The sequence below is a fragment of the Triturus cristatus genome, chromosome 4_2, assembly GCF_964204655.1.
Source record: "Triturus cristatus chromosome 4_2, aTriCri1.1, whole genome shotgun sequence".
NCBI classification, from domain to species: domain Eukaryota; kingdom Metazoa; phylum Chordata; class Amphibia; order Caudata; family Salamandridae; genus Triturus; species Triturus cristatus.
In genome coordinates this window covers 242,295,287-242,317,771 of record NC_140586.1, presented here as the reverse complement: position 1 = coordinate 242,317,771, position 22,485 = coordinate 242,295,287, and the positions used below count along the sequence as shown (strand labels likewise).

The 22,485-nt window shown below is 44.4% G+C and overlaps 1 protein-coding gene across 2 annotated transcripts in view; it reads right to left on the bottom strand.

Moving 5' to 3' along the window:
• Positions 1 to 270: 270 nt before the first annotated feature.
• Positions 271 to 22,485, bottom strand: part of LOC146833541 (E3 ubiquitin-protein ligase TRIM39-like) — a 138,616-nt gene continuing 116,401 nt past the window's right edge. For both annotated transcript variants that reach the window (XM_085601398.1, XM_085601397.1), the window contains exons 5-6: positions 11,086 to 11,126; positions 271 to 1,167 (exon numbers count right to left, since the gene is read on the bottom strand). In XM_085601398.1, the coding sequence (XP_085457524.1) occupies positions 656 to 1,167; positions 11,086 to 11,126 (553 nt within the window). In that variant the 3' untranslated portion in view covers positions 271 to 655. The remainder of the gene's footprint in view (positions 1,168 to 11,085; positions 11,127 to 22,485) is intronic.

Genomic DNA, 22,485 nt, shown 5'->3' with positions numbered 1-22,485 from the left:
TTTGCAAGAGTAAGCCCATCACATTTAGGTGGCAGTATTTATGCTTATTTCTACTTTTATTCTTCAAAAATATCTTGCATATGCGTATTGAGTGTATGTATGGGTTTTATTGATTATGCTTGAGTGGGTGACAGCAAGAATGAATCAGTGGGTTGATGAATGGATGCATGGTGCTGGGTTGAGTGACATGGGGCATGTATGTTGAGTTACTGGGTTTTTAAAATCACCAGTCCCTGAGACACACTTTCAGGATGAACCAGGCATTGTCCGTGCTTGTTAAACATATATTTATTGATATTTTCCCATTCAGTTATAACATATATTTCTTTTCCAACTCCATAAAAAACATTATAAACAGTACTCACCAGCCACCCTGCCAGGAATTTCTTGGTATAAAACCAGACTCAGTATAAATGTTGACTAGTTCCCAAGTTTCACTTCTAAGCTCGTAGCACAGTTATTTCAACCACTTCTGTAGTCGCTATATCTATAGTCTTGACTTGAATGACCTGAATGAAGGGGGCCATGGGAGATGTCCTAACAGAAACAAATCAGCAGTTGCACTTTGTGGACCTGTAAACCAGCCCCCTGAAGGGGATCAGACCCGTAAATCTCAAGTCAGGGGACATTCTTTACAAGAGAGGAGCAGCAGCTTCTACACCATCCTCAGCTCTGCTCCTTCCCAAAGATCGAAGACTGGGAAGAGCCTTTGTGTGAAGGAGGTGTGGGGGAACGCGTAGAGAAGCTCCATGGAGTCGGCATTGTACACATCCAGCCGCCCTCCCTCATAGTCCAGATACACCCCCAGCTTCTTGGGCTTCTCCCTTGGGGACAGAGAGGTCCGAGGCGAGGTGAGGACTGAGTACCGACCATTGCACCCGGTTACAGCCCAGACTCCCGTCTGAGGTGACCATGTGAATTTACTCTTCCTGTCCACAGAGTCGGCTAAAATGCCCATATACCATCTTACCCCCTCCTGCACAAGCTGCACCTCCCAGTAATGCCTTCCCGAGGTGAACCCCTCACTCCCCAGCACACACCACCAGCAGGCAAATCTCTTTGGAGTCCGTGGAAGGATCTGTGCTCTGTCTGCGTATCTCACATGTCTCTGATTCTCAGACAGGACGAGCCAAGTGTTTGCTGTGTCTGGATCCAGGGTGACTGTCACTGTAGAGGAGAGAGAGAGAGAGACAGGGTACTAATAGTGACTTAATGCCCACAAATTAAGGGATATAGTAGCAATTGTTTTACTGCATTTGATATATTGCATTTCTATCTAGAAGGAGCAGCACACTGATTTCATTGAATATTTTTCTAGTAGTAGGAAAATCACAAACACCAGCTGCTCAGCACGGATCAGTGGGGTGTATGGTTTTCAGTTGAAATAGGAACGAGAGAGCACCCTACAATAGACTTCACATTGTAGTAGATGGCTGCTGTACTAAATGGTACACTGCACTAGAGAGCAAACTGAACTAGGCTAGATGGCACACTGCATTAGAGAGCACACTGCACTAGATAGTAAAGCGTAACACAGTACAAAGCACACTGTACTACACCTTACATTGGATGAGACAGCACTCTGCATTAGAGGGCACACTGTACTAATCTGAACACTGCACTGGGCGGTACCCTGTACCCGACAGCGCATTTTACTAGACAGCATGCACACTAGAGAGCACAACTTACTGGACAGCAGACTGTTCAAGACAGAACACCGGCTAGACACTACATTGTACTCAACAAAACACTATATTAGAAAGCAACCTCATGGCAAACTGCAAGTTTATATACTGTACACAGTACACTACACTAGACAGCACAGCACACTAGACTGAAAAAATGTACTGACTGATACCCTGTACCTGATAGCAGGCGGCACGGATAGCAGATCACACTCTCTACCAAACAGGACTCAGTAGTAGATATTACTCTGCGGTAGAAGACACGTTGTGCTAAATGATATATTCTACTAGACAGCACACCACCCTAGACCGCAGACCGCACTAAACGGCTGTCACACCTTTACATGACTACAGCATGCAGTGATACCATTAGAAAACATATGTAAAAGCCACACGGGTTTTAGGACGCATGTGCTCAATCTTTGATTACCAGGATCTAAGAAAACTGCATATCCTAAATGACAGTCCTTGGAGATATGAAACTCGGTAGAAATCTCCCTAAATTGATTAGTAATAACCATTTAAAACGGGTTATTGGTCCCGCAGAGTGTCTTCAGGGACCCCGATCAGCTGTTGATGTCTCGCTATAGGCAGGTGTCAAGTTGGACACTTTAAAACTACAGTGAGGGAGAGGAGGGTTAGAACTTCCTGTCCTGCGACCCAGTCTCAACAAGCAGTGCACTGGCTAAATGAGGGGGAGACCTGGGAGAGAACCCTGCTGATAGGGGGACACAGTAAGATTGCACTACAGAACCTACTTATGATGGAGAGGAACAGGCCGAATCACTTTCCTAATGTGACTGACAAGAGTGCAATACAAGGGATCGGGTAGTCCAAATTGTCACGCATACATGATAAACATCTGGGGTGGGAGAAACAGGGCAAAGACTTGGCAGAACTGGGAATGTTTATACAAAGGGCCCAATCAGAAGTGGACACTGGCAACGCAGAGGGCACCGATTCAAAGCTGGGCTATGACGGGAGGGAGGGGATGTGATGTTCAGCAACAGATTGTTTATTTCTGCTTTTCCTCTTTCTCAAATTCCGAGTTCAATAATGGAAAAGTACTGCTATACAATGTTAAACTTAAATAACAATATATATTATACAAGCATTGGCAAAGTCAAAAGGTCTTGCCTATGCGAGAGCTATTTGCTTTGCCAATGTGTTTTAGCAATGTTGTACACCAGCTTGGCTGCTGCTTAGCATGGCTAAAAGTTAGTGGCAATTAGTGGAGGAGAAATGTCGTGGCTTAGAGTGTTGTGGCACAGAGAGGAGTGTTGTGGCTTAGAATGTTGTGGCGTAGAGGGGAGCGGCATAGAATGGAACGTAGTGGCATAGAGCGAAGTGGCGTTGAGTGAACTGGAGTGAAGTGGCGTGGAGTATCGTAGAGTGGAAGGGCGTAGAGTGCAGTATGCACGGTGTGGCAGAATACTGCCATTACAGACAGCACATTGTCCATTGAAATGGCCATTACATTTGCATGCATACAGTTTTACTTATAAAACTTTACAGGGCACAAACGATAATGTGATAATGTATGGAATTTGGCATCACCGAGGGAATCGATTTGGTTTGATCGAATTAAAATTTGTTTCCACCACAATTCAGAGTTACAAATTTTCCTAATTCTGATTTATTCTGAGATATTTGTACAATTAATTTACTGGCATTTAAATTTTGTTGTGTGCTAGAAAATAAAAAGAAAAGAACCTAACATTTGACCTCTGTCTATGCACAGCAAATGTGACATGGTAAAACACAAATTAAAGGCCTGTTTATTTGTCATTCATTTCTGTACTCCAACATGCTTCTTCAGGGAGGGCTTCAGCACCTCCTCACCCCCACGTACAATGCCTATGGCATGGATGTGAAATTAAAGAAACCAATTGTTTAAGTTATTTTATTACTAAAGAGCACTGATCACAGGCATGCAAGGTTACTGTACTGGCAGAGATAATCTGATAGAGACTTCTAGCCACAAATTACTTCCCCTACAATATTTCCTAGGTATCAGACTAGATCTGGTAAGTTTTGATGAGCAGTACCCCTGCACACCGATAGGTGGTGTCGTTCGGCTCCGAGTGGTGTCGTCGGTGTCTTACACGTCAGAAGTGATGTGAGCGGTGCCTATATAGATGCCACCCCAGCGTGCTGATGTCCGTTCTTTTCTTCCTGTGCCAGTCAGCGCAGATCCTGTGAAGAGCTACCCCCAGTCATTTTTGACTGACTGTTTTTCGACCTTTTGTCGAAGATTTTTTGACACTTTGTCTCCAGATGTGAAGGATGTCCACCAGAAAGGCAGGTTTTAAGCCATGCGGCGCCTGTCATCCACATATGTGGGAGATGGTTCTGCATTAGGTTTGTTTATGGTGGCCTGAGAATAACCGCGATGCCAAGACATGCGATGACTTCCACGCCATGCATTCTGAGGTGCTGAGAGAGCGCTCCCTCAAGCTCCTCACCGCCTGACATAAATTTTCTCAGTGACGCTTCAGGTCTCGGTCACGAGGAAGATCCCGAGATCATTCACGGAGCTATACCCGGCAATCGTTATCCTACTCCAAATCGCCGCGGAAGTCGGGTAAGTCCCACAAAAATAAGAAGTCGAAGAGGTCTTCCCCCCCACAAGTCTTTAGCTGAGTCACTGGGCCATCGGCGCTAGGGGCCTAGTTCTGTGGTGAAGCCTGAGCTTAGGCTGTCTTTGTGCCTCCCCACCACCAACGCCCAGCAGTGGCAGTGTAACCTTCATCATTCCCTACTCCGACACGGAGCTGGACAGGCTTCGTCTGACACCGGCGCCAACCAGGTGCAGACTCCCAGTATTGGTCACTGCCCTAGTCCTGTGACAGAACAAGGTTGGGTGATAATTATGGTATCGATAAGACCCTAACAGTTACCAGTCTTTAGAAGATCCTGAGGACAACTGGTAGGAGGATCAAGAGAATGTAGTTGGATTGGATACTTCTCCAGACAGTGGCCTGGTCTCTCCCTCTACGGTGGCTATGGAGGAGGATGCCTCTTTTGCAATGGTGGTGCAGAGGGCGGCTGAGGTCCTGGACCCTATGCTGCCCTCAGTGGCAGTCAATACAAACATCTTGATGGAGGTGCTTCAGCCAGGAGTTGCCCCCAAGGAACCTTTACTCCCATTCAATGAAGAACTTAACAATGTCCTGCTTGAAGCTCGGTCCAAGCCCTGCACAGGGGCTCCTGTGCATAGGTCAATCGTACACCGCCATCACCCCGCCTTGGGGGCCGTAGTTTCCTCACCCAGCACCCCACCCTGTAGAGCTTGGTGGCCCAAGCCTCCACCTCCAAAATCAACCCCAGTGCATTCCATACCATCTCACTGGACAGGGAATCCAAAAGGCTGGATACCTTCTGGAAGAGGATGTTCTCTTCCACCAGCCTGACACTGTGGTCTGTGAACACAGTGTGTCTCTTGGGCTGATACTCACATACAATCTGGGACTCGGTTGAGCAAGTGTTGCCCATTGTCTCGGAGGAGGCCAGAGTCATACTCTCTCAAGCAACTGCTGACAGGAGGAATGCAGCCAAGTTCACCATAAGACGACAGACACGCTGGGCAGAGCAATTTCATTGTCTCTGGCCTATAGGCACAATGCATGGTTGAGAACCACTGGCTTTTATGGAGATATCCAGGCCTCGCTCATGGACATGTCCTTTGAGGCCTCCTGTTTGTTCAGAGAGAAGGCAGACTCATCACTGGAGATTTAAGGACAGCAGGGCTATGGCCAGGTTTTGGGCCTTTTCATGGTCCCTCACCAACCCCATTGTGCCTTCCGCCCCTTTTGAGGAGTTTTCTTTGGTCATTTTATGCGCAGTCACCATGGCCAACAAGTCAAACAGTCTTTTCACGGCTAAGGACACGGTTCATGAAACACACAAAAGGTGATGAGAGGCTGCTTGCAATAAGTCTAACCACTGGCAATAGCTCGTGGGAACACTCCAAGCCATTGTTCTTTTGCTCTCCACGCCACCTGAGTTTGGACCAGCCAAATGCAAATCAGTCTTGACCCTGTTACTCATGGGAACATTCCAACCCGAACTGCCAAACCAGGACCTCGCTGAACCAGAACACAAGCAACCCAGGAGTGGTTTTGCCCTAGTTATGGGCTCATCCACTGGGTACAGCTTGGTTCCAGTGGCACAGTGAGCATGGGACCCACTTCTGAGCATGTCTATGCCACTTAGGGCGGTATATGAAACACACAAAATGTGATGGGAGGCTGCTTGCAATAAGTCAAATCACCGGAAATAGCTCGGAGTAGCACTCCAATCCTTCTTTCATTTGCTCACCATGCCACATCAGTTTGGACCCAGCCATATGCAAATCAGTCTTGACCCTGTTCCTCATGGCAGTTCCCATGGACCACGTGGGACAGGTAGCCAGAAGTCGAGCTTGTCATCACAGGCACCCAGTGGGAGGCAGGATAGGCCATCATCTGCACCACTAGAGGTCACTAATATCGCTCCGTCTGGAAGTATTGGCTCTCTTGGCCAAGGGATCTATAGAGAAGGTGTCAGCATCAGAAGTAGGTCGTGATTGCAATTCCTGCTCTTTTCTGGTGCCCAAGAAGGACGGAGACCTTTGTCCAATTCTAGACCTGTGCCTTTTCAATCTGTTCCTGAAAAAGAAGGAATTCAAGATGCTCACACTTGCGCAAGTCCTGTCTGCTCTAAACCCTGGATACTAGATGGTATTGTTAGACTTGAAGGACGCATATTTTCACATCTCTGTCCTGCCTGTCCACAGGCATTAGCCAAGAGCACTTTGCTTTGAGTTTGCCATGCTCCCCTTTGGCCTTACCAATGCACCTTGGGTGTTCAAGAAAGTGACTGCGGTGGTCGCAGCTCATCTATGGAGGTCAGGGTTTCCAGGCTTACCCTACCTCACCGATTGGCTGTTGAAGGCAATCACGCTGCTGGCAGTCGTCTTGTAACTCCAGACTACAGCAAACCTTCTGCATTTGTTCGGGTTCACTGTCAATGTGCCAAAGTCACACCTGACTCCCTCTCAGATGTTCCCTTTCATCAGAGCTGTTCTGGGTATGCTGAGGTTTTGGGCTTATCCTCCTGAGTGGTGAGTCCATGATATTCAGGCTAGGATACAGATGTTTCAGTCTCTACTCTGGATTTCAGTGAAACTGACTCTGAGGCCGCTGGCCTCATGGGCTGCTGCATTCTGCTAGTAACACGTGCCACCTGGCATATGAGGGCTCTGCTGCAGGACCTGAAGTTCCAGTGAGTGTAGCGTCACCATCGTCTCATCTAAGAGTGGGGAAAGTCTTTGTTAGATTTGTTTGCCTCTGTTGAGAACGTGTAATGTCAGCACATGTAATGCTTTTCTACTCGAGAGGAGCTCCGGCCTCCTGTGTGCCTTTCCGCCCATACCACTTCTGCTCAGAGCTCTCAGGAAGATCAGGAATGACAGGGCCCAAGTCATTCTTGTGGCTTCGGATTGGGCATGGGGAGACTGGTATCCAGAGCTACTGAGCATGATCAGGCTGCCTCTTCTGGAGGATCTTCTGTTGCAGTAGCAGGGCAGCTTTCTGCACCTGAACCTCAAAATGCTCCGTCATCATGCATGAAGATCGAGCAGCGACAGTTGACTCCTTTTGACCTTCCACCCAAAGTCTGCAATGTTATCTTGGTAGCTAGGCGTCCCTTCACTAAGACTGTATACGCCTTCCGTTGGAGCAAGTGTGTGGCATGGTGCATGTTGTATATTTGTGCTTCTTGTAAAATGGCTGACAGTGGTCATTAGCCCTTCCTTTGTGTTCTTATCTCCTCAGCCTCCCAGAATACATGTCAGTGTTCGAACTTATACTAGAGTGTTCTACTCTTGTCAGTTGATGGTCTGGTCAGCTGGTTCATTTACAACAGTGCACAGATAAAAAAAGTTGAGCCTCTACCTGCACCCCTTTCACAGGTTCTTTTGTTTATCTTACCCTATCCTAGCAGGGTTCTGCTTTGGGACATTGAAAGGTTATCTTTCTTCCTGCTTGGCATTTCTGCAGTTGCCAGATCAGCCATCCTTTTCAAATCTTATATTGTAAATAGGTTTCTAAAAGGTCTTCCCACCACCACCTTTCATTATGCCACAGTGGGACCTCAACCCAGTTCTCCCATTTTTGCGGTGTGCACCCTTTGAGCCATTATATAATTGCCCACTCAGGCTTCTTACCATAAAAACAGCCTTCCTAGTGGTGATAGATCTGCCCGGAGGGTCAGTGAGTTGCAGGCACTGTCAGCACATCCTTCATACTTCAACATCTACCCTAAAAAAATGATCCTTCAGACTAGAGCATCTATTCTACCAAAGCTGGTAACTCCCTTTCACATAAGCCATTCCATCACTCTGCCTACCATGCACACTCTGCTTCACCCCTCTAAAAAGAGGAAAGACTCCATCGGTTGGATCCAAAAAGAGCGTTGTACCTTGACTGCACAAAATAGTAACAAGTGGATGATCAACTCTTCGTGTGGTACGTCAAAGCAAAGAAAGGAAAGGAGTTGCAGAAGCGGACCATCTCACAATGGATTATGCATCAAAATCTGCTACGCATTTGCCAAAAAGCAACCGCCTGAAGGTTTGCAACCTCATTTCACCACAGCTCGTGGAGTTCCTGTACTAGATATCTGTCAGGCAGCAACATGGGCATCCCTGCACACATTTACAAAACACTGCTGCCGGGACAGTCAAGTTTGGCGTGATGGGCATTTCGCCCATTCTCTCCTACGGGTCTTTCTAGTCTAATGCGTATTGCAGCCAGTCCTCTGGGAAGGCACTGCCTAGTCTAATGATTATTGCAGTCTGTCCTCTGGGAGGACACTGCTTGGGCATCTATTCTAAGGTAATGAATCTACGGCTACAAGTCGCTATCAGATGAACAGGTTACTTACCTTCGGTAACGCCTTATCTGGTAGAGCCTTTGTCTAGCTGCAGATTCCTTACCAACCCACTCATCCTCCCCGCTCTACTGATAACACAAGCTCTCTTGGAGTGCCTCACGAAAAAGGAAAAATAGAGTTCCCAGAAAGTGAGCTCTAGTGTAAGATAACAAGGAGCCAGTCCGAAAGGTGGTAAACAGGCTGTGCTCCACGGGAGAAACAAAGACAAGCTGGACAACCAAAAACAAAGAACAAAGACAAGACGGGCAGCCTAAAACAAATAAAGCCAGCAGATAGAAAGCAAGCAAAATGTGAGTTATAAAACACCAAGCCAATCGTAAGCAATGGGTGGAATGCATTTCAAGTGAAGTTTTCCCCAATATGTCTTTGCAACCAGACAGCTGCGTTGTCTGGTAGAATTAGGCCTAAAAACGGGGTGTGCAAGGTAAATGTTCACTTTCATGTTCCCTCTAAATACTTAGGACACTAAAAGACGGGACAGTAATTTGAAAACGACAGGAAATATCTCCTTTGACAACAGATTTGCCTCACTGAAAGCTATATATATAAATAAGATTACAGGAAAAGAACAGGTATCTGAACACTAACATTTGTCAAAAGCAAAATTTGTTACTCACTGTTACTTCACATTAAATTTGTAAATTAGAAAAATATTTGTTTCTCATATACCTACTGCAACTGTGTATGAAACTTGATTTTACCATTTTCCTCCTTGTAACCTGCTACAGTAGCAAAATAAATTAGTTCCTTCTTACAACCTGTTGAAGCTGCAGATTACTTGGGAAAACTTGTATAGCTGCTGACAAGTTGCCTGCAAAATCAACTAATGTTACTCCACATCACAAGACTTATATTAACTTAACCTGCATCACAACTTAGAGACATCAGCCACTCGCTTAAGATATTTACACTATTACAAAAAAGTATGCCAAATCAGAAACCAAACCAGCACATTACATACACCCAATTTACTAACCCTGTCATTCTAAGCACACGCTTGTTCATAAATAACACAATTCAGTTGGTATCACACTATTCTAATCACTATATTTATTCATAATTTACCAAACTCATTAGGTATCACTCCACTCTAAGCACTACATTTTTGTTCAGGACTGTTCCAACTCACTTGGTATAACACCATACTAAGTGCTGCATTTTATTCACAACTCTCCCCTCACCCGATGCACTTAGTACAACCTTAACCTAACCATTATATTTTTTTGACGGCTGGTCCAACTCACTTGCTTTCAATATACACAATCGTAAGCACTACACTCTATTCAGGTCTGACCCAACTCACTTGGTGCCACACTATACTATGCACTTCGTTTATTCATTATCGACAAAACTCATTTGGCACCACACCATCCTAAGCTCTACATTTGGCTCATGACTAACCCAATTCACTTAGTATCGCTCCATCCTAAAAACTATATTTTGTTCAGATCATCACTACCTTGTGTAGTTCTTTACTACCCTGACCACTATATTTTATTCTGAACGCAACCTATTTAGTACCACACTATCATAAGCAGTACATTTATTCAGATGTTACTCGATTCATTTGCTACCACACCATCCTCAGCACTACATTTTATACAGACCTTATCACTTGGCACCACGTGTACCTAAGCGCTGCATTTTACTCATCACTTACCTGACACATTTGGTAGCACACCATCCTATGCACTGCGATTTGTTTAGGACTAACCTTCCTCACTTACTATCACAGCATCTCGAGCACTACACTTTATTTTGTATCCAGGACTAATCCGACTCACTTGGTACTAAGATATCATAAGTAGTTCGTTTTATTCAGAACTCATTTAGTACCACACTATCCTAAGGACTATATTTATTGAAGACAGACCAAATTCAATGGGTATTAGACTACAATATCCTAGGCACTATCTTTTATTCAGGGCTGCCCCAACTCACTAAGTACCAGGTTCAACATCTGGTACTCCTCCAGGAAAAGCAGGGACCATACCTGATCCATGAATAGTGAAGGCATGGCCTCAGTATTGTATGGCAGTTCATTATGCTCTGCCCAGGAACCTATTCGGAAATAAAAGTGTTTGCAGAAGCAAAGTATGATGCATTATTTTGAAATTAAGAAAATATTATGTGATTGAAGCAAGATCAAAATTGGGATTTGTGGCTATTTAGGAAGCATGAAGTCTAAAAGGATCATTCAATACTACGGAAGCGCATACATTTTAAAGACCCAAATCAAACATTTTAATTTGATGTGAGAAGTAATGCACATTGCCATTTAAAATAAATGTAAACATTTTTAGTTATTTTTTTGTCTTGGTTTGTTTTTAGACCTTTATGTTTTGGTGCAGTGGCATTAGTGTGCTAAATAAAAAATATAACCAAACAACTGTATTTACCAAAGCATTCTATTTCATTTTTATGAACACCAAAACATAAGTATAGTTAACACAATTGTATTTACCTTTATAACTCTTCACCGTCTGACCAGTCACATCGTTACACCTGAAACAGAACACAAACTGTCTTTCTATTACCAAACAAATAACAGTTTACAGGATCAGAAGGAACGTCAAATGCAGCCTAGTATTATAAAGTAATAACTTTAATCAAATGAGCTCCTGTTACTATTCACAATAAAAGTTTTAGAGATCTCTGAACATGCTACAGTTTTATGTAATAAAGTTGACTCTTAGAATGTCAACTACTTTAAGTCGAGTTAAAATTGCCCAGGCCATGAGGTCGTACCCTTAATTATTACCGATGGACAATTAAAAAAATTTTGATTTTTGAAAATTGTTTTTTCTTTATATGCATTCTTTAATTTATGTAACTGAACCCTAATAACTCCTAAATACCCCTAAAGCTTCATATCTCTGAACCCTTAAAACCCTGAACCACACCTTAATGACACGCTGCCCTGAACCCTAAATGCCCATACTACCCCTTTACACTACCCTAAAAGCCCCTAACTACCCTTTAACACTACCAATCCCTGCACCCACTTAATTCTACCCTTCTCTTAATCCTAAAAACAGTTTACTACCCTTTTAGGCACCCTTCCCTGAACCCTTAAACCAACTTATTACCCCTTAACGCTCCGCTTCCCTAACCCATAAAAGCCCCTACTATCCCTTAATGCTACCCTTTCTAGAACCTAAATAAACTCTACTTCCCAGGAACGTCAAATGCAGCCTAGTATTATAAAGTAATAACTTTAATCAAATGAGCTCCTGTTACTATTCACAATAAAAGTTTTAGAGAGCTCTGAACATGCTACAGTTTTATGTAATAAAGTTGACTCTTAGAATGTCAACTACTTTAACTCGAGTTAAAATTGTCCAGGCAATGAGGTCGTACCCTTAATTATTACCTATGGACATTTCCAAAAATGTTGATTTTTTAAAATTGTTTTTTATTTATATGCATTCTTTAATTTATGTAACGGAACCCTAATAACTCCTAAATACCCCATACGCTTCATATCTCTGAACCCTTAAAACCCTGAACCACACCTTAATGACACGCTGCTCTGACCCATAAAAGCCCAGACTACCCCTTTACAATACCCTAAAAGCCCCTAACTACCCATTAACACTACCAATCCCCTGTTAATCCCTTAATTCTACTCTTCCCTTAATCCTAAAAACAGCTTACTACCCTTTTACGCAGCCTTCCCTGACCCTTAAAACAACTTATTACCCCTTAACGCGACCCTTCCCTAACCCATAAAAGCCCCTTACTATCCCTTAATGCTACCCTTTCTGGAACCTAAAAAAAACCCTACTTCCCATAATTGTTAACCTCCCCGAACTCTAAAGTCCCTTACTACCCCTTAATGCACGGGTACTCATAGATTGGCCCACGGGCAGCCAGCGGCCCGGCAAGCCTGCATTGGCGGCCCGGCAAGCCTGCATTGGCGGCCCGCGGACCTTGCAGACATTGTACCTGTGTTTTAAAAGATTTTTTTTTTTTTTAAGAGTATCAGCAAACACCGCCGCAGACACTCTGCTCTATGGGGGCTGGGCGATTCTAGTGATGGTCAGAGTGGAGATGCAGGGGAGCTAAGAAGAGGTGAAGTTCAACAAAGCCTCATTAACAAGTAAATGGTCTTTTAAAGACCTATGAAGTACTCGGGTGCGGCTGTGTGTGTGCCTGGTAAAGCTGTCTCAGCCCGGGCTGACACACACGCGGGGTGAGGTGACAGAGGGAGGGAGACAGAGGGCGACAGACAGAGACAGACAGAGGGAGACAGAGGGAGGGAGGAGGGCAACCGAGGGAGCAAGACAGATAGAGGGAGACACAGGGAGGTAGACAGACAGAGGGTGACAGAGGGAGGGAGACAGAGGGAGAGAGAGGGAGGGAGACAGAGGGAAAGAGAGAGGGAGACAGAGAGAGGGGGACAGAGAGAGAGAGAGGGAGACAGACAGAGTGAGTGAGACACAGGGAGAGAGAGAGGGGGGGGGAGAGAGATAGAGAGAGGGAGGGAGACAGAGAGAGAGAGGGAGGGAGACCAAGAGAGGGAGGGAGAGATAGAGAGAGGGAGGGAGACAGAGAGAAGGAGGGAGAGATAGATAGAGAGAAAGATGTGTGTATGCCGGGTTGGTGGCTCAGTGGACGAAGGCGTTAGCTGCAGGGGCCTGTGTTCAACCTCATGGTCACAGTTTGTTTTGTGCTCTAGCCCCGCCCCCTCCCCCCACTGACCCCGCCCCACCGGTGCGGCCCTCAGCCAGAAACCACACTGTAAATGTGGCCCCTGAGAGAAAGTTTGTGAGTACCCATGCATTAATGGTACCTGCCCTGAACCCTTAAAGCTCATACTATCCCTAAACCTACTTTTACATCCCATCTACCTCTTAATGCCATCAATTCCTAAACCCCACAAACTTTTTACTAACCCTACCCTTACCTAAATCTTGAAAATATCTTTTCCCTAGGCCCTAAAAACCTCATACTATCCCTTTATGCTACCCATCCTTGAACCCTAAAAACCCCAAATTACCCCTTAATGCTACCCTTCCCTAAACCATAAAACCCACAAACCCTCTGCTAACTCTACCCTTCCCTGAACACTAAGAACCCTTTACAACCCCTTATTCTACCCTTCCCGGGAACCTAAAAACACCTAACTTTCCGTACATGCTAACCTTCCCTAAACCCTGAAAAACCCTTACTGCGCGTTACCTCTGTTCCCTAAAGCAGCTTGTTACTCTTTTACACTACTCATCCCAATATACTAAAAATTCTGAACTACCAGTTAATGTTAATCTTCCCTGATCCTTAGAAACCCCTTACTACTCCTTAACACAACCCTTCGCTGAACCCTATAATCCTCAAAACTACCTTTTTACACTATCCAACCCATAACGCTACATTTCCCTGAACTATAAAAAATAGTTACAACCCCTCAACACTACCCTTCACTGAACTCTAAAAATCCCTAACTACCCCATAACACTATCAATCCCTGAACCCTGGCAACCCCTTGCTACCTCTTAACGTCACCCATCCCTGAATTCTAAAAAAACCCTTTCTATTCGACCATCCTTCTACCTGTCCTTCTGGTACATATGTGTGATATTGTGTCTCCTGAACTTTACCGACAGTATGTTATACCTTCCACTTGCTTTGATTATTACATAGGTACATGTGGCGTTGGTTGCCTCGTTCCTTAGCACTGCCTCTTTTTCTGGTTTTAGATAAGTTGAGAAACAACTTACTCTGCTCTATGCCTTAGGGTTCCGGTCCTGGGCTGTGATTTGAAAACAAATGAATTTCACCCCTGGCATTGAGATACTCCCATTTCATTCTCCTAGGTGATTTTAATCTTCATATGGAGATGATAGAGGAGAAGGAGGTAATATCCTTACCGGAGAGTACCTCTTCCTTGGCCATGACCCAGATGGTATTTATACCCACACATCAAGCTGACCATATTCTGGACCAGATATTTTTTAATATATCACTGGAAGTGGACACTCCCACCCCATTAGTCTGTTCGGACCACTATATGATTATGTTCCGGTGGGCCAGCATATGGAGGATTTTACCTTAAGTAGGGCACATATCTCCAGTGTAGAGAGCCTTTCATAAATTTCCATCTGAGGTCTTTTGTAGGGCATTGGAGGAGAAAAGACCTTCTCTCTCAGGTATTATGGACACCGATGTTGACCTCCTGGACAACTGGATTGGATCCATTACTCATGTGCTCCCAAACTGCCACGGCATTCGTGACGAATTAAGCCTTCCAGTCCATGGTACACAGACTTCCTTAAAAAGGTCAAAACTGAGGGCAAGCACCCAGAAAGGCAGTGGAGGGTGTCCTATAGCTCAACCGCCAAAACGAGGTACAGAGTGGCTTTAAAAAAGTATCAGAAAAAGATTAAAATAGCTAAAAAAATCCTGCTTCGAGGACAGAATTTTAAAGGCTGTTAACAAATCGAGAGTAGTTCAAATAGTGGAGTCTTTTACATCTCCAGTGGCCTCCACAGGATGGCAGGTGCCCTCCGCGGAATGGTGTGAACAACTGGCTCACTACTTCTAGGATAAGATTTTCAATATCCAAGCTAGTCCCCCTCACCCCCTCTTGTGTGGGGGGAGGAGAGAATGGATGGTGGGGGGCACCTGTGTATGCAGAGACCTTTTGGCCCCAGATTCAGCCCCACAAGTCCAATTCGACAGAAAATACCTCCCAAAAAGTATTGACCAATAGACCAACTAATTACAACTAATTACAATATAGATGCACACTGAATCCCATACGGTATGGGATTTTTGCCCAGTAATAATATCCTTAGAAGGGTTAGTTTAGCGTGAGGCAGCTTTACAATGTATCACCGGCCAATATTGCGGGAAATCTTGTCGTCAGTACCTGTCGCTCAAGCATTCCCCTATTAACGCATTGTTAATTTGAGAGTCGGGATCCAGATACTGGGGAGTAGTTCTCCCCATATGCACATGCGCATTACATCTGTGCACTCGCGCATGTGCTCCCTCTAGTTTGGAAGCCCTGAGCACACCCCGGAAGGGGAATCCTCCCAGACTTCTGATCCCACGACTTTATTAGTATCACGTCTGGCCATGATCAGTTCATTGTCGGCATACGCATGGACAGGGTAGGTTCAGAGGAGGGAACACCCGTACGAAATTGTAAGTGGAGTACTTTTAAAAGCGTTTTATATATGTTGTAATATTCTGAGCAAGTTGCTCAGTGCATTTAATACTTTGGGTTTTATGACAAAATGTTATTTGTCTGTCTTTACAGCCCGGTTATATGCGGGCATTCATTGCGCTTGCCAAGAGGAGTTACATTCTTACATTGCTAGGTAAGCACACACCCCCTTTTTCAATAGAGAGGTTTGTGTGTTATCAGTTTAGTAACATTATTTTGGCGGGACCGCTACCCGAGCATGGTACATTTTGGCTAATTTAGCTTATGCACGGAAGTAAGGTCTCGACATATCGCTTATGATACCGTACATGATTGGGGCTCAATGCAGCATCAACAATTAAATTGCTTCGTGTGCCTGTTCTGTTTCTATTGTCTAATCGATGTGTACACAGTGTTAACACATTATGAAACATCTAGTTTCATTGATGCCCACATCTGTGGTTGATATCGTTTTCTTTTTCCTAGTCACGGTCATGAGCAGTCTCGACTACACAGCTGTAGCCACAATGAGGGTATACAGAATTTTGCACTGCCCTGACCGAAGAACAAAGAGGGTATTTTAATGTAATGTATATTGGTTCACGTGCACTACACTTTGTTGATGACTTTGGTCCTGAAGAAGCGCCACCGACCTTTATGGCGATTTAGGCGCGAAACATGTTGACCTATGACCTCCGACATCCAGGCATAGTGTGCCTTTGGGGCGTTGTTTTTATTGTAAAGGGTAAAATATTTACAACTACGCTTCGAGTTTACCCTTGAATTTATATACTTTTCGTATCACTTTGCACGCACCTCTTTACCCTCAGTTTACCCTCCCTTCACACACCCCCATGCACCATCCGGCAGTCCTGAAAAGATCTCCGATAAAGTGACCCTTCGGGGGACCCGTAGGGAATTGCAGCGCCGGCCCTACGAGGAGCAATTGCCCGATGATGAAGCATGACACCCCTAGGGGTGTGTGAGGGCACTAAAGGACAAAGATTGATCTTCCTTTCTCCCTTTCTATGGGTTCTCCATTCCTAGGACTCTCTTTTCTCTTTCCCTTTTTTCCTCTAATTTTATACGGGTGACTTTTGCACCCTAAAGCATGGGTGACTTTTTGCACCCTGCTATAGGAACAGTGTCCTCTTGTTGTTTATATAGGCATTAGGAGCATGGACACTGGACCTTTATTAGCTCCTAGGTCCCCCCCCTCTTCTTTTTTGATATAGTTAATGCACGACGGCTCAGCCGAGGGACCAGACTAGTGCTTCTTTTTCTCTTTTCACCTTTCTCAGACACACGAGACACTATCATATTTAAATTATAAGGTGGTCGGACTTCGCCTCAAAACATTTGTTATGGTTAAAGATCCAGCCCACCACTTTACTTGACTGTTATGGTGAATTTTGGAGTGGGGGGCACCTGTGTATGTAGAGACCTTTTGGCCCCAGATTCAGCCCCACAAGTCCGATTCGACAGAAAATACCTCCCAAAAAGTATTGACTAATAGACCAACTAATTACAATATAGATGCACACTGAATCCCATACGGTATGGGATTTTTGCCCAGTAATAATATCCTTAGAAGGGTTCGTTTAGCGTGAGGCAGCTTTACAATGTATCACCGGCCAATATTGCTGGAATTCTTGTCGTCAGTACCTGTCGCTCAAGCATTCCCCTATTAACGCATTGTTAATTTGAGAGTCGGGATCCAGATACTGGGGAGTAGTTCTCCCCATATGCACATTGCGCATTACATCTGTGCACTCGCGCATGCGCTCCCTCTAGTTTGGAAGCCCTGAGCACACCCCGGAAGGGGAATCCTTCCAGACTTCTGATCCCGCGACTTTATTAGTATCACGTCTGGCCATGATCAGTTCATTGTCGGCATACGCATGGACAGGGTAGGTTCAGAGGAGGGAACACCCGTACGAAATTGTAAGTGGAGTACTTTTAAAAGCGCTTTATATATGTTGTAATATTCTGAGCAAGTTGCTCAGTGCATTTAATACTTTGGGTTTTATGACAAAATGTTATTTGTCTGTCTTTACAGCCCGGTTATATGCGGGCATTCATTGCGCTTGCCAAGAGGAGTTACATTCTTACATTGCTAGGTAAGCACACCCCCCCTTTTTCAATAGAGAGGTTTGTGTGTTATCAGTTTAGTAACATTATTTTGGCGGGACCGCTACCCGAGCATGGTACATTTTGGCTAATTTAGCTTATGCACGGAAGTAAGGTCTCGACATATCGCTTATGATACCATACATGATTGGGGCTCAATGCAGCATCAACAATTAAATTGCTTCGTGTACCTGTTCTGTTTCTATTGTCTAATCGATGTGTACAAGCGTTAACACATTATGAAACATCTAGTTTCATTGATGCCCACATCTGTGGTTGATATCGTTTTCTTTTTCCTAGGCACAGTCATGAGCAGTCTCGACTACACAGCTGTAGCCACAATGAGGGTATACAGAATTTTGCACTGCCCTGACCGAAGAACAAAGAGGGTATTTTAATGTAATGTATATTGGTTCACGTGCACTACACTTTGTTGATGACTTTGGTCCTGAAGAAGCGCCACCGACCTTTATGGCGATTTAGGCGTGAAACATGTTGACCTATGACCTCCGACATCCAGGCATAGTGTGCCTTTGGGGCGTTGTTTTTATTGTAAAGGGTAAAATATTTACAACTACGCTGCGAGTTTACCCTTGAATTTATATACTTTTCGTATCACTTTTCACGCACCTCTTTACCCTCAGTTTACCCCTCCCTTCACACACCCCCATGCACCATCCGGCAGTCCTGAAAAGATCTCCGATAAAGTGACCCTTCGGGGGACCCGTAGGGAATTGCAGCGCCGGCCCTACGAGGAGCAATTGCCCGATGATGAAGCATGACACCCCTTGGGGTGTGTGAGGGCACTAAAGGACAAAGATTGATCTTCCTTTCTCCCTTTCTATGGGTTCTCCATTCCTAGGACTCTCTTTTCTCTTTCCCTTTTTTCCTCTAATTTTATACGGGTGACTTTTGCACCCTAAAGCATGGGTGACTTTTTGCACCCTGCTATAGGAACAGCGTCCTCTTGTTGTTTATATAGGCATTAGGAGCATGGACACTGGACCTTTATTAGCTCCTAGGCCCCCCCCCCCTCTTCTTTTTTGATATAGAGAATGGATGACAGTCAGCAGGCCAGGCAATCTTACAATTCAACACTTCCTTTGGATAGTTTTAACCCGATCTCCCTTTAAAGATCACTATCCACAATTTGCATCCTCAAATCAGGTTCTCCATCAGACCCATGGCCCACGAGCCTTTTTGGTCTGGGAGTAGAGGTTATTAATTCTCTGGCCAATCTCTCCTCAACGCCTCACTCTCTTCAGCCACTGTTCCCATGGCTTAGAAGCAGGCTAAATTAATGCCTTTGCTGAAAACACCCCAGGCGGTGGTCATAGATCCATCTAATTAAAGGCCTATTTTGTTACACCCGGCCCTCTCAAAAGTTTTGGAAAAATATGTCAATCAGCAGCTATCCCACTACTTGGAAAGCAATGGTCTGATGCATCCTAGTCAATCTGGCCTTTGTCCTAGCTGCAGTACAGAAACAGCGCTAGTACAGGTGGTTGTTTACATCAGGGGACCCTAGATGTCGGAGGCAGGGTTGTGCTGATTATGGTGACTCTGTCAGCAGCATTGGACACGATACCCCACTCCACTCTCCTGGCACGCCTCCAGTCTTTCAGGATTGGGGGGCAGGCATGGAAAGGGCTGGCTTCTTTTCTTGAAGGTAGAGGTCCTCCATTTTTGTCTTGCCTCGGGATCTCAAGGTGGGAGTGCCACAGGACTCCACTTTAAGCCCCACGGTATTCAATTTATACCTCACTCCCCTGGCATGCTTTGCTGAGACCCTAGGTGCTAAAATAGTCTCATATGCTAACGACACCCAATTGCTTTTTTCATGGGGAAGGATGAAACATTCTTGTCTATCAGAAGTGTTCCAATGGCTATCTCATCATCAGCTAAAGTGTAACCCGGGCAAAACTGAGTTACTTTTCTTCGGTTTAAGATCGTAGGAGGCCCGGCAGTTCTTCTGACCAAAGGATGCTCCCCCAACCGCTAAATCACACTAGATCAGTTAACAATCTGGGCATCTAATTTGATGGTGGGCTGTCCTTGTTAGCACAGGTCAATGCAGTAGTAGGGACTTACTTTGGTCTGCTGCGAATGCTCAGAAAGTTCCTTCATTTTTGGTCCCTTTCAGGTAGGAAACTGGTAGCCCAAGCACTGATAACATCTAGACTTGACTATGGCAATGCACTGTGCCTGGACCTACCTGAGTATTTGATCAGAAGAGTGCAGGTGGTCCAAAATGCAGCTGCCTGAACGATACTCAGCTTTCCCCTTTCTCAGAGAGCTGCATTGGCTTCTTTTTAGGAAGAGGATTATCTTTACGACCTTGTTGTTAATCCATAGTTCTTTGCATCAGTCAGGCGCAGGGTACCTGAGAGCAAGATCAAGAAATAGTTTTTATGCTTCCTCCAGATGTCTGCGCTCAGCCAATGTCTTTCAGGCCAAAATTTCTTGGATTCGTAGGTCTAGAACAGGGGGCAGGTCCTTCTCTTTTTTGGGACTTTCTCTATGGAATACACTCCCTTTGGAATTAAGATGCATCACATCCACCCCCCTGTTCCAGCGGAAGAAGCAGAAAACTTGGCTTTTCTTGAATAACTGATTTGGTTCTCCCTAATCTCTCTGTTTCTCCACTGACAGTGCAGAGTGCCAGGACACTCTTCAGAGTAACAGTTGCACTTTAGAAAAGCCTTTTACATTACTTACATTATATTACATCTGTGCCTTTTATCTCCATATTGCAACCTTTGATTCATATCGGTCACATGCCAGGTTTTTTTAATACAAATTGTGCCACATCTATAAGTATAATCTGTAATTTTAAGTATGCCAGAATGTGTTTTAATGTGTGAGTTTTTTTAAAGGATTGGTGTATTGATTCTTTCCTTGTGGTTGATTGATGCCATTTGGCAACTATGCCGGAGAGGGGTGTGGGAATGTGTCTCATACTATCTCAGTGAGACACATTGTTTAATGTCATTAACCAGTCTGGCCTGTCATCTGAAGTAAGATCAGTGTAGGTGTCTGTTTCTATCTAGAAACACCCCCTCAGCAGAGTAACAAAATGAGTTTGTCCGAATCGTAAAGGCCCGTTTTAAAACATTCTATTAATTTTTTGTCAACACGAGCACACAAATAAGATGAACTTGGAAGGAACAGAAAAAATTTCTTTGCCTCCCCCCCCCCAAGCTGTACAACTTGAAAACAACCATGACAATGGTCGATGATAATTCCAGCATTCTTATTCGCCAACAAACACTACTACATGCATTACTTTCTATTTCATGATCTCTTACCCTCACACTTCATCATTTATCCTCCAAACTGTAGACCTGCTTGAATCTAGAGTAATCTCTTGGTCCAGATTTTGTATTTCTGGAGGTACCTTCTTAGACAGGTGTTTTTATGCATTTTATGTATTTAAATGTATGAGGATAAGAAAACACGTTATGATAATAAAGTATTTTAAATATGAATGTACACTAGATAAAATAAGAAAATCTCAAATCGAATTACGATTCTTTCGGGATGCAAGCTACATCTGTTTGGCATCATTTTTTATATTGATCCAGATCCCAAAAGGAAGCATTTATAATTTCTTCCCAACTACAGCCCGCTGCATATTTTATACCATTCTTCTCAATTAAACTGAACGGCATTGGGCGAAGAATTATTTAAATGGGTTGGGATTCTGCACTGTGTCAGGTCTTGCCATCTGGTATCGGAAAAGGAATAACTATGAGACACAACACCGTCATTTATGCTGAAGTTAAGGTGTTGTTTGGAGAAGAGGGCAGCTTCATGGGTTTAACGGCTGAACTGGGGTGACAAAAGTTCATTGATGGGTCCAAAATGTAAAATGCCAAAACATAAGGGCAGCTGTCACACACTCGCCGTACATGACTTTGTTTATGTGGGTTCTGGAGTGGGAGTTAACCAAGGCGCAGCTGTTTCCACCAAAGATTGGTTCTGATGATATCACCATCTACAACCAGAAAGCTCAAGATCTTCAGCGTGCCGTGGATGATTGGGCCCAGTTTTGGTCAGCAATCATTTAGCTATAAATGTGAATAAGACGCAAGCCATAACATTGGCTGCTACCTCCTTCAAGGAGACGTAGTATACCAATCATAACCAGATAAGTCACACTAAAAGGGTCATTTAGGAATGGGCGGTAATGGGCATCTGCAATTGGTAAGTATCTTGTTTGTTCACCCTTTACTTCCCCCAATGTATTTAGATATTGGGGGTCGCTTAGTTTCTGAAGGCAGTGCCTCAACTAGCTTCAAAATGATGTGTTAAATCTTACAAATACATGGCCATTGTTTTTAGTAGGAAGTTGCTGTGGGTAGACATGTGGACTATTCAAGTATTAGGTAAAGCACATTGAAAATTCAAGGCATATGGAGTGAACTGAGTTTCTGTTGTGATAAGTGCTTACAATATCAGTGTTACTCCTGGGTTATCCCCTTAGATGGTTTTGAAATCTTCATTGGAGGAACTTCCTAGGGAGTCTGAAAAATTACCCCTTCTGAACTGTTTCACCTTGAACTGCTTGTCAATAGTGGTTGT